Source organism: Phragmites australis, chromosome 19 (genome assembly GCF_958298935.1).
Source record: "Phragmites australis chromosome 19, lpPhrAust1.1, whole genome shotgun sequence".
NCBI classification, from domain to species: domain Eukaryota; kingdom Viridiplantae; phylum Streptophyta; class Magnoliopsida; order Poales; family Poaceae; genus Phragmites; species Phragmites australis.
In genome coordinates this window covers 20,654,375-20,667,990 of record NC_084939.1, presented here as the reverse complement: position 1 = coordinate 20,667,990, position 13,616 = coordinate 20,654,375, and the positions used below count along the sequence as shown (strand labels likewise).

The window sequence follows — 13,616 nt, the reverse complement described above, 5'->3', positions numbered from 1 at the left end:
GTAACTGGGATGGCTCAACAACTAATAGTTTGAAAAGGGGAGTGGTGGAAATTCATTTTTCTGAATAGATTGAAATAGGTAAGTAGAGAGAGAAACTGAGAGGTCAGAAAAGCATGAGGATGGGTTTTTTCAAAATAGGCTATTAAAATATGACCCTATGGCACGACCATTCTATCTAGGATTGCATCCTACGGTCAGTATGGTTCTGATACCACCTTTGTCACACTCGATTTTAATGGCCAAAACCAGATATGGCTTATGTGTGCCCAGGATGTTCAACACACATAAGGACGTCATAGGTGAAGTAACAAAAGCAATACTTTTATAGGATAAACGTTAAACTCTTACAACGGTTGACATATATTGTCTTCTATGAAGATATCTGCAGCGGAATAGAAGCACTGATGCCCAACAACACCGCAGGCAACCGATTGGGAGACACGTGCCTAGAATGTTGCAACCTCATCTTGATAGTCTTCAACATCTTCTCTCACTGAGCAGCAGCACACATGTCGCATGGTATAGGAAAAATAGCAAGTGTGAGCACATGACGCGCTCAGCAAGTGTGGGAAAGATAATGATATGCAGGCTTATATCAAGAATAGGCTAACACATGGTATATTTGTGTAAATGTGAGTAATGAAAACATATTTGGACTCAAAAAACATTAAATAATTATTAAGTGAATGTAACCCAAATAGTTCAACACCTAGCATATAAGGCTCCCCACCTTGCATACCATAACCGTCTAGTACTCCCTGTACTATAACTAAAACCACAACCATCTAGTACTCCTTGTACCAGAATCATAATCACAACCAAACCCATAACCACAACCCACTAATCATGTGAGGATCCAAGTCTCCCATAACCGCGGGCACAGCTGTTATAACAGTTTTATAATCTGCAGAGGTTGTACAACTTTCCCACGAGTCATGATTTTATCACCTGCAAGCAGATGACTAAAATCTTCATGTTGCAATGCTGGCCAAGCACTATACACACGCCAATGGTGTGTTGCCAGGGGATCACTACGAAGCCTTACAAAGAATCCTCCCAGTATGTGTCACCAACACTCCAGGTTTCACCGCTAGGTGCTACCACCTATAAGCCCCCACTTGTGTCATGTGGTTTCTGAGAATTACTTTCCCTCATCCATGCCTCTCATCTAGCCCACACAATATCCCTATGATCAAGGCATAAGGTTACATGTTGCTAGACCATTAACAATTTAACCACCATTATTGTATATGTTCATTAGTCAAGCTTATGACACTTCCTAGTATCCCAAAGCATGCCTAAGCAATCTACCCAACAAAAATACCTAACCATAAACCATCTAGGTTCCAAGGGATGATAAGGGAAAATATAGAGAAAACCCTAACATAGGTGGCTACCCATCATATTAACAAACAATGCATGTAATTTTGTAAAATAAAATAGTTTAAATCATAGGTTCAAGATGATCAAGGACACTTGCCTTTTACCCAATGCTGCTCAGTGTCGCTAAAATCTTGGCCTTGAAGTCCCTCGAACTTGATCCGGAACGTTATCGACTAATCGCGAGGACTACCGACAAACAACACATAGGAAAACACTAAGAACAACATACCAAACATCATCAAAACACTTTAAAAATACTATGGTTAGATAGCGATGATTTTAGAAACATTTAGACATAAGAATCGCCTAAATCAGAGTTAAGATGAAAAGAGAACATCTTTTGAGAGATGGATTAGACTGAAAAGAAAATACTGATTTGCGAGATCTATCTTCCTATGGGAAAGGCTTTATTGCACAATCACTGTGTCAGGCTTGACAACATTATTTGCGCAAGATTCAAGAAGTGTAGGGCAGACCAGACTTCGCTGACTAGGCTAAGGAGAATGATGTGGCGCTGACTTGGCATGCTATGCAAATACCATCTTGGATTAAAGAAGGGATACGCTGAGATGTAGTCTCGACCACCTATAATGGATCAATAAGGCCGAAGGTTACACTTCTAGGTTAAGGATACTACTGGTGACTCTATGTAGCGGTGGTGGTTCAAGTTTCGTCGGAGATGGCGATCGGGCGCGTAGCCATAGACATCGATGTTGGGCTTCAGTGGTGTTTCAGTGAAACAAGGGAAGCATAGCGTAGAACGCGGAAAGACTAACTCAGCGGTATGGTTGGTTTTGGAAGGGGTCATCCAAGGTAGCGGCAAATCAATGATGACTGCTGTTAGGGTTGGTGGTGACCGCGAACAGATGCAGCAACAAAGATGCTCACGTTCCAGGAGATTGGCTTTGAAATTTGAGAAACCGCTTGAACAGAGATATTCATATATCCTGGGAACACAATGCTACAACATAGTTTTGGGTAGATCATGCACTGAGAGGAAAAACGATCAGCAGAGATGAGACGGGTGATGGCTGCAATGTGCTGTAGTTGGCAATGGCATCCTAGTCGTGTCGCTGTAGCGGGGATGGGCCCCTAGGGCCACGTAGAAGACTCGATGGAACACGCCATGACACATTTGGTGCATCTATACAGCTTCCGGATTGACGGGGAACGCAAATGCAAATCCGGTGCGTGAGTAGAACGCGTCCAGAAACCGGACAACGGGTATGTCGACCTTGATTACGGTGGTTTGGCTGCTCTACTGGCGGACCTGGTTGGTGAGGGCATGGGGAACATCATGGGACATGCACCGGTGAAAGGGTTTGGTGATTTGACCTCTGGTCGGTCGGGAACGTCGATGTCAATCGGCTACAGCGCAGATGTTCGCGATGGTGATGACCGTGGAGGCGTAGATCTTGCTTTGGCCGACGCTAGGACTTAGCTAGGGACTTAGTATGATGCTAAAATAGTAGTAAGGGAGAAGAAGAAGGGGTCCTCACCTTGCTTTGATGGTTGAGGAACACTATGTGAAAAATGGACAAGAGTGACGGGTCATAACCGTCATGAGTGACGGGTCCCGCACCCGTCACCCCGAACGCGTCACTGATGACATGTAATAAGTGACGGGTAAAGACCCATCACCAATAAGGTCATTGGTGACGGGTCAAAACTTGACCCGTCACTTATGACTTGTTTGTGACCCATCACTTCTGACTGATATACAGTTTTCGCGCTTTTTGGACGCGAAAAAAAGTCAAACAAATATTTTTTACCCAAGCCAATCCAACTTATGCCTATCACCACTCACCATGTGTCTCTACCTATTTTTCAGGCTATTTTTAGAATGTGCGTTCTGTGGGAATCGAACTCGCGATGGCCCCTCGCGCCCATAGCTGCCTAACCACCTCAACCTCACGTGCGTTCTGAAGGGACTTGGATAAAATATCCTTTTAACTATTTTGCCAAGGGTAATAAGTGACGGGTCATAATTAAGTGACGGGTCACAGTTATGACACGTCACCAATGTTAATTTTACAATAAACATAAAAACCAGTTGACTTGGAGTGTCTTCGGTTAAATGGCCATAACTTTTGCATACGGACTCCGATTTCGATGTTTTTTAACTCTACGAACATCTACAAAAATAGTTACATCCATTTCTCCTTGACCTTGTTAGGTTTGGCGAATTTTTTGAGGCCTAAAATGGCTTGGAAGCTTGAGTTCTCGCCTTCAGAAGTTTCTGCACCATTTTCAGAACGAGCGTTTGTGTCCATAGCCGTTACCCCTTATATCAAACTTGAGCAGAAATGTACAATGGTTCATATTCTAGTGCTTCTAAAGTGAGAAAAAAATAAGAGAAAAATAAAATAAAAATATTTTTTTTGCAATGTTTGGATCATTTTCTGTATTTTTGAATAACGTCATTAGTGACAGGTCATAACTTGACCCATCACTTATGACAAGCCTATGAGACCCGTCACTGATGAGCTAGTCATTGGTGACGGGTCAAAACTTGACCCATCACCAATGACTGGCCTACGATGACCTGTGTGTGATGAGTCATCATTGGTGACGGGTCAAGTTTTCACCCGTCACCAATGACTGGCATTAGTGACGGGTTACAACTATGACCTGCCACTTTTATCATAAGTGACGGGTCATATTATGATCCGTCACTTATGTAGTGTCTCCTTTGACTGTTTTTCACGTAGTGGAAGGAGAATTCGCAGAGAAGACGATGAGGTAGCGCATTACGGGCGGCGGCGATGGCGGCTCCGACGAACGGCGGCACACGGACAGGGCAGCAGCGAATTCTAGGGTTTGGTGGCATGGAATAGGGGTAGGAGAGGGCGTGTAAGTCTTATTTACAAGGTTAGGGCGGCTGGTTGAGGTGGAGTCCAAGCTAAACATGAATCGGATTCGAGTTCGAGTCGGTTACGGTTTCCTTTTTCATAGCTCTCCATTCCGAGGATGATATCACCATTGTCTGTACTCCAAATTGGACTTTTCTTGACCCTAAATTGTAGTTCTCGAAAATATGTACAACTTTGGTATTCATTGGAACTTCTGAAAACACCATCATGAGTTCCAAAAATGCACTACAAGATAAATTGTTTGAACTCGGACTTATTTGCGCAGCACTGATCTCAGGGGCCATAACTCCTAGCTCCATTATCCAAAAGGGGACATCTATAGGTTCAAATCGAAGCACTCGACGAGACCTACAATTTTGGTATTTTCAAGATTTGCATTTGAGACCGTTTTTGAACTCCGAAACTTCATGGGAAGATGAGGCTGTCTAGGACTCCATTGTTGGTCCATCTAGAAGACTTGGCTAAGGGTTTGGACTTGAGCAAGATTGAGCCCAAAGACACTTTAGGTATATATAGGGTTTAGAAAATAAACTTTTGCAGAGAAATTTGAATAGGGTTTGAATTTGAATTGAGTTTGAATGAATTTACGAGAAATGAAAAATGAGGTTGAACAAGCATAGAGTAGATAAGGAATTTTACTTTGGATTTGGGTAGATTTTGAGAAAGAGAAGAGATTGACTTTAAACAAGTATTTGGATAATATTTGAATTGAACTGGAGAAGGATCAGGTATAATCAAGGATTGAATAGATGATGAATTCAAAGATTTTGAATTCCAACCATTAAGATCCTTAACTTATTCACTATTGAATTTTGTAAAAACCTTTTCAAAATCTTTTTAACTCAAAACACCAAAGAGAAAGAAAAGAAAAAGAACTCTAATGCATTTACCTGGCACCTAACAAAACTCAGCATGCAATGCACACAAAATAATAACATATATTGGTTGTTTGATTAAGAAAATAGGTTTTAAACCTATACTACTGTTGAAGCTATTCAATAATCTTGGAAAATTTTAAAAAATTGTAAGTTCTGAAAATCAGGGTGTTACAGATACCCAGTGTTTGTTGGTGGCACTGCTGAAAAGAAACTTTACTTTTGAGCACCAGAGAATATTTGGTAATCTGTTTGGTAGCACTTACCGCGTACCCGGTCTTGTGTGTCAGCCTGCGGCCTGCTTTCGTGTCGTAGTCAGGTTGAGCTCGAAGGTACTTGTCAAAAGCCCTGCATCAAGAGGGATCGATTATAGAGCCTTTGAATATTAGAAAAGTTTAATATGTGAACTAAGATAGGCAGAACTTACGTGTCGGGGAGTTGTTTTTTATAGCGCTGTAACACACGATGTAAGTTTGCCTTTTGTAGATATTGGTCTTGACGAGTCGACGTAGAACACCAAGTCCCACTCGAGGCAAATGTTAAGTAAGATCCAATGGCCACTGGTGTTATGAGCGCCCATCAGGTACTTCACTTTTGAGTATTGTTGCATTTCCTTGGCCTCATGATTCACAGCGTAGTTGGGGTGAAGTTGGATGACCGATATTGTAATGGCTTCGAGGTCAAGAAATGCGACGGGATCCTTGTTCTTCATTATTTCTTTCATCAAGTGTCTACAGATAAGAACACAGTTAGATTCAAAACTTAATGGTATTAGTTAATGAATATCTAGTATCAAGGGACTTACAATGTGAAGACCCGTAATAACGATACGTCCAGGCCATCAAGGTTGAAGAGGTTGTATAAGTCATTGAAACCCACAATGAAGTAGCCATCTTGATCACTTACGAAGTGTCGTCGTTTGTACTGTACGACTATGGATTGAGCATTGCTGTCTCTACAAGCCTGTACATAGTAATTATGCAGGTCGATACATGCTTTTCCCGCCCTTGCTAGCTCATCTACCGTCATCAAGGGCTTCCCATATTTGAATTTCGTGTTGGCCTGAGTCCACATTGGTGCAATGTCCGTGGACTGCTTCACCAGTATAATGGCCTTCGACTTTGTCGGTACAATGGCCTTCGACATCTCTGACACGGGCTTCTTAGAGCCTTTCTTCTTGACCTCCTTTTCCTTCTTCTTTTTTGGGCTCTCTAGGGGAGACGATATTGGGTCTGGAAGCGAGGCTGCTGGATGCGAACGAGAATGAGGTGAAGTCGGCTTCTCTGCAGGAGGAGAAGGCAGTGAAGCTACCTTCTCTGGAAGTGAGCGGCGTGGCAGCGGTGCACTTGGAGCTCGTCCAGATTGCGATGCACTGGAGACCACGATGTCACCCCTCTTTCACAGGATCCTTTGATGAAGAGCTTCACCGGGAGTTATGACTTCCCTATTGGGGGGGGGGGACCTCCAACATGTGATCGGTGGCATTGCTATGTACCATGTCCACCCCATGACATAGCCTGCATGTATCGGGACCGTATGTAAGATGCGAACGCCTGGAAGCACCTGCTCCCTTGCAACCTCGATCTGATACCCACCAGGCCTGATTATAAGGCTACAAGGTGTGGGCCCTTCTAGCAGGTCAATTGTATCTGGCTCAGTCTCAGCAGTAGCTACATGTTGCTCGAATTCCCTGGAGGCGCAGCTACTCTTCCCTGCAGCTCCAGGGCTAAAATCCTATGGCATGGAAATCACTATTCCCTTTGCTGCAAGTTGCCCCATGATGCTTAAGTAAACTTTTTGTTTGATGTCCCGTGTAAATGCATCCATGTCCATTGCACCCAACCTCTTCTTCTTGTATATCCTGATACCTTCGGGCAAGCCGTATTTCCAGCACTGGGAACTTAATACACCTCGCACTTGACCTGAGTGCTCCGGGTTTCCCAACACCGCTATGAGAACATCACATTCCCTGACCCCGGTGAAAGAACTTTGGCTAGCTTCGGCTGCCTTTTTCTTTGACTTTTTCTGCGACTGCCTGGGTTTCGCTGTTTCTGAATGTGATTTGCCCGCTTTCAGACAGCTCACCCCTTGCACGCAAATATGACTGCGATCGTCTTGGGAATTGATTCCAAGGATTCTCACGGCCTTCTCTGGCTAATTTCTTGTTCTCTGCCTGCCATTTCTCCCTTTTCCCAGTGTACCCGGCTGCGTCGGTCCTATGGTCATGCTTGTTCTTAGCTCAAAGCTACTTCTTCTCCTCACTCTCCTTCTTGAACTACTCTGAGTTCTTCATCTGCACAAAAGCATCCCACTCTTCCGGTTTCAAGTGCTTGTAGCTCTCGAAGGGTGTCACCCCTTTTACTAAGTACCGATTCACAAGCTTGATCTTAAAGCTTCGGTGAAATTCCGCAATTGTTTTCATTGCTGCATTGACCGCCGAGTTCTTTTGACGCTCACTCATGTTTCTAGGGTACTCCAGATACTCCATGATGATATTATTGAAAAAGTCCCTATTCTCTTCGACAATGAGGTCATCGAACTTAGTTGTTATCGGCACCCTCTCCCAAGTAGTGAGCCCTACGACCCTCCGGAATCTATTCAGGTCCTTTTCATCCATAGGAAGCCTATCAGCATAGATTCCCGTGATGGTAACCTTGTCCATCAGCCACTGTGTTTGTGTCCTTGTCTTTCGGGCTTGTGCAACACTACGAGCTGTCTGGCTCGGAGACTGTGCTACCGCCATCTAGAGAGAAAAAAAGAAGGTGACATAAACAAAGAATATTCCTCCATTCAACAAGTATAAAATGTATTGACTCGCTCGCATCAATACCTCCTCGACGGGATTGTATTCTTTGTCACTTGCATGACATTGGCTCTCCTGATTCGGAGACGGGTCAGGGCTCGGTCTGTGATACTAGCTTTCGCTATTGCCGGAGGAGGACGCCGGGTGCAGGTTTGGGCTCCTATCCGCCCCATCTTGTGCCAGGGGGCCCTCTAGTGCTAGTGTCCTTTGTGCTTTTGGTTTCTCAGGGATGACACTCTTCTTCGGTCCCATGGAAATCAAGTGTAGTATATTCTGTTCTCAATAGAGGAAAGAAAAGGAATCAAGGCTAATTTCGATAATCATAAATCATGTCTAAAACAATGATTGAGCAGCAGGTTGATATTGCAAATGAATTGCTCTCAAAACACTACAGCTGGCCCCAAGACTCAAAGTTCCGGCTCCCTAGCTCTTACATAGACATATCATCAACTATTCATTCATCTAAGTTCTCAACTAGTTTCCAAAACCTGAACATAGCTCTCTAGAGATAAAACATCATGGAAGTTGCTGCTGCCTCAACAGAGAATTCACAGATTTTGAACTGAGAAGCAAATAGCAGTGTGTCGACATATACACACTGATCAATAGAGAGCAAATAAGTAAAGACAATAACTTAGAAGCTATAGCAACTGCAATATCAGGAATCAAAATTAGTGACCACACTCAGGACTAGTAGTAGCAACAGACCATGGACCAAAAAAATGGAAGCTCACAGGAGAATGAACTCAACATGATTTCCAGGTGCATAGGCACACAACAAGTACACATCAGTTCATCTCCAGGAGGTGCCAAAGCCAACTAAAACCTAGAGAGTAATCAGACCAAAACTGTTTTACTTAGCATGACATGCCCAATCTCAGATCAACAATTCATCATCGAGTAATATAGTGCTCGCAACCATACTGCTCATATCGGAAATCAAGTTTAGTATATTCTGTTCTCAATTCATCATCGAGTAACATAGTGGATTGTTGTAAAAACTACGATAATAAGTGCATATATATCCATATTCCATAAAAACAATAATGACAGGAGCATGCCATATGGATATCTTTACACATGACATGGAAACAACATATGAGACATATATGAAATTGCTCAAAGATCTGACAGTAGTCATGAAACATATACGAAATTGCTCTCAGACTATGTATAATAATTGGCTCCAAGACATTAAATGTCCTGCCCCCTAATTGTTCTGTTGAACTCATCATCAATTGGGCTATTACCTAAGTTCTCAACTAGCAAACAGAGCTTGGACAAAAATCAACCACAAGCCAGGGACCGTCGGGGGTCCTGCTTCGAAGGAATCATGGGCCCGACCACTCCACTGGCCGCCCTCACGAGGGGCTATTGTTGGGGGTCATTATGAAGGACCCCCAATGGCCCCTTGGCTTAATTAGCTCAGCCTCCCAAAGGCTTGGCCTCTCGAAGCTTCTGCCTTTCGAAGCCTCGCCTTCCAGAGCCCTGCCTCCCAAAGGCTCGGCCTCTCAAAGCCTCCGCCTTCTAAAGCCCCGACCTTCCAGAGCCCTGCCTCCCAAAGGCTCGATCTCTCAGAGCCTCCGCCTTTCAAAGCCCCGGCCTTCCAGAGCTCAGCCTGCCGAAGGCTCCCGGCCTTCCGAAGTCCCGCCTCCCGGAGGCCTTTCGGAGCTCAGCCTCCCGAAGGCTCGGTCTTCGAGGCCTCAGCCTTCCTAAGCCCTGGCCTTTCGAAGTCCCGCCTCCCGAGGCCTCGACCTCCCACTACTCGGGCCGGCTTCCCGGAGGTTACTAGGTGAGTCATCAGGCCTCAGGAAAGATCTACCAAAAGGGAAGCGTCGGCCGTACTTTGCCAGTGAGGAGGTGACCGGCATTAAATACCTAGGCTAGGGGACGCCGCTCTGACACCCCGTCATGATGGTGCTTGCCCTGACACCCCTGATAGTGCGGCGCCAGGCCGCAGTTGGCGACCGACTCACCCCCTTCAGGGGGCAGGCACCACGATAATTACCACGGTGGATATTTATCTCCCCGATAGGGTAGAAGTTAGTTATCCGGGATAAGGCCCAGTAATTCGGTTAGATCCTGGATATTCGTACATTATGGTAACTTGTACGCCAAGCTACGCACGGCTCTATAAATAGGAGGCCATGGTCCTCTGGGGAAGACACAGCAAAAAAAAGATACAAAGGTGAAAGCACACCAAGTCACGCTGTGATACTCCTTCCAGAGTGATATATTTTTCTATCATCAATATATTCATGGTGTTCCCTCCTCTCAAACTTTATCTCCAAGCTTGATTCTCCTCCTTAGAAGAAACTTTTGTCGTACTTGCTGAGGCAAGACGAACTCTTGCTCCAACAAGCAGTGCCATCAACAACCGCCGGGCAACACCTACGAATTCTATGTTGCGTGGAACATGGTCCTCACGCTCCGCATGAAGGATATCAAATCCTCCGATGTAAATTTAATACGAGATTATTCGTAACTAATTTCAATAATTAGTTTAATTCCATGATAACAAGATATTGGTTACGTGTCAAATTATTCAGAAATTTGACGCTCTTTTTTCTCGACAACGGTGTAATTCTAGAGATTCGATGACGGAATCCTTAGGTTATGAGGTCTTATATATGTAATATGAGTTGATCGGAACTTTATAACATTTGTGATTCTGTAATGAATTGATTCGAACTTTGTAACCTTTGCAATTATGTGATGAAGCGAGTTCTTATATGAGTGTTTGTCGATATAGATTTGGGTGTGTTGTTGTTGTTTGCAGGGAGAAGACGGCTGCTATATCCTGACTACGCTTCAGGATGTAGCCTAGAAACAAAACATTCTCATAGGGTAACGTATACATAAGTGATGGGTAACTTGGTTACTCGTCATTTATATTAAATATAAGTGATGGGTAATGTATTCCTCCCAGCACATGGGTGACGGACATAAGTGACGGGTTAAGAGGTTACCCGTCACTTATGTTTGTCACCCCAACACATGGGGAACGCTCATAGATGACAGGTAACGGATGACCCGTCATCGATGATATCATTGGTGATGGGTCCTTACCCTAATGACTAGTCATCAGTAACGGGTGCAGGACCCGTCACTCATGAGAGTTATTACCCGTCACCCATAAGCTTTTTTCACGTAGTGACGCCTCGTAGTGTATCACATATATTTTGTAGTTGACTATGGGGTATTAGGAAGGACTTGAAACCAAAAGTCCTGTTGGGGGTGGCTGTAGCGGCGTGTCAGCATTTGGTGTGGATGGCCAGGAAGTGTTTTACTTAGGATCATGGATGGTGGTCTAGTTTGAGGATTGGCGCGCCTTAGTATTTCATGTTTCCACTTGTGATAATTTTTTATTGTGTTTTCCTTTCTCTTTTTTAAGCTATGTGTATCTTAGTTATGCAGAGATTGAAAGTGTTCTCAGTGTGGTTGTATCATCTTGATGTAATTGTGTAAGTTCAATAAAGACTTTCTTTATTAAAAAAATGATTTTACTTTTTGTTTGCAGCATGATTACTTTTTGTTTGCTTAGGAGATGAAATCGGCACCTAACATGATTATTTGTGACTAGTGTCATATCTGTCTTACTGATTACGTACACAAATTGACCACACATCTTTGTTTTATTTGACTTGCGTACTTGAGCTTCAATGGTAAAAAACATGGTTTAATAGTTCTTTAGTTGGTACTCTGCCTATGTTATAAATGATTTTATTCGGACTCTTCCCGCATTACAAAATTGATTGGAAAGAAGTGGAAGGCATTATCTATTGCTGGCAGAAACCAAACAATGAGTCCTAGATTGATAGATTGATAGATAGATAGATAGATAGATGCCATATACAAATTTATGGCTTATTCGAGAATACAAACATATCATACGTACGCAGGTGAGCTAGTAGCTCTTATTCATGACAAGTATAGCTACTTGGTAAACTCGAGAGCGTAAATGTTGCAGAATATATAGGTTGACCGGAAGGCGCCCGCGAAGCCAGCATCCCTGGCAAGCTTGGCGTACTCCTGCTCCGTCCTGTCCTTCCCACCATTGAAGTTGACAAGCATGATTATATCCATGGTGAAGGAATCCCGTGCAGCTGGTGTCGACTCCGGGGTTTCCGGCAGGATGCTCTGCACGACAATCACCTTCCCCTTGTCCGGGAGAGCTCGGTGGCAGTTCTTCAGGATCTTGATGCAGTCCTCGTCGTTTTGCATATGGAGGATCCACTGCACAAGCATCCAAGCACTAATTAATTGATGTTGTATTTTACCGACTTTATTGCGAAGCCGAGAAAGTGTTAAATGAAGAACCATTTAGTTGGACTAGAACGAAGCATTTCAGACTGCTCAGAAATTGCGAAGAGGAAAACTCTTGTATCAGGAAACATACCTTCATAAAAACTGCATCTCCAGTGGGTATGCTATCAAACCAACTTCCAGCTACATGTTCCACGCCTGTACACGAGATCAAAACTTCAGCACAACACTAGTACCACTCGTAGCCACAATCATTTCAGCAAACATCTGTTCTAACAGAAACTGTTCGCTGGTTTTTTTTTCATAGTCAACTCAAGTACCAAATAAATTAATGATTACCTGGAAGCGATGGAGCTTCAGAGATGACATGGGACATGTCAAAGTTGATGCCCCTGATGTGCTTGTACCGGTTTGCGATCATCGCCAGGGTGGCACCGGTGCCCCCGCCAACGTCGACAAGCACGCCGACGCCGTCGAACACTTGGGGGTGCTCGAGCAGCTTGCTGATAACCAGCATTGACTGCTGTGCCATGGCCTGGTCGAACAGTGTGCTCAGCCGATGGTTCATCCCCATGTACTCGAAGATCGGCGCCCCGTGGGCAATCTCGAATGGCGTCTGCTTGCCGCCGCCAGCCACCGCCGCCGCTATGTGTTGCCTTTATGCATACGTAATACTTCGTCTCAAGCGTTGTTTCAATCACAGTCGTCATATGGAGTTAGATCATATGTACGTACCAGGACGAGAAGGTGTCCCCGTCGACGGCGAATACGGCCAAGGGGCCCAGCGACCCCTTACCTTGGTTCTTGGTGAGCCACCAGCATGCCGGCGCGGGCGTGTACCGCCGAAGCGCCATACCGTCGGGACCTGTCTCAGTCGAGCACCTCACCACGTCGTACGACGCGAGGAACCTGAGCATCCGGTCGATTAAGACAGCCGACTCGGCCTTGTCCGTGGCCTGGACTATTTGAGAGGCTAGCTCGCCGGCGGTAAGCGCGCGGCCGTCAGCTGCGCTGAGTGCGTCGAGGAGGCCGAGCTCGACTGCCGCCTTGACGATCATGGTGACATTGTAGGCGTAGACAAGTGTTTGTGCGTGCAGGCATGTCGCATCCTCGTCGTCGCCGGCATCGCCAGCAGAAGGAATCCTACTAGCGACAAATCCAACTTCACCCATGCCTAACAATCCTGTTCTAGAGGCTATCTTGCTTGTGCGTGCATTCTGTGGTCACCAAGTGCGTGCATATATATAGGGAGGCCCAACCTGGTGATACCCTCAATATTTCAGAAAACCCGGCAACAATATTTTTTTAACCTAGTTCAGCAATTTCTAAAAGCCTGGTAACTATTTCTGAACACAGGCCAATAATTTCTGAAACAATTTTTGAAAACCTAGCAACAATCTTTTAATCTAGTTTAAC

General features: G+C 44.6%; 1 protein-coding gene across 1 annotated transcript; it reads right to left on the bottom strand.

The window, feature by feature from the left end:
* Positions 1-11,724: 11,724 nt before the first annotated feature.
* LOC133899978 (probable inactive methyltransferase Os04g0175900) lies at positions 11,725-13,411 on the bottom strand. The gene is made up of 4 exons (XM_062341033.1): positions 12,936-13,411; positions 12,540-12,856; positions 12,334-12,398; positions 11,725-12,170 (listed from the first exon to the last, which is right to left on the bottom strand). The coding sequence occupies exons 1-4, from the start codon at positions 13,370-13,372 to the stop codon at positions 11,871-11,873; spliced, it is 1,119 nt and encodes a 372-aa protein (XP_062197017.1). The 5' UTR covers positions 13,373-13,411; the 3' UTR covers positions 11,725-11,870.
* Between the last annotated feature and the right edge of the window lie 205 nt (positions 13,412-13,616).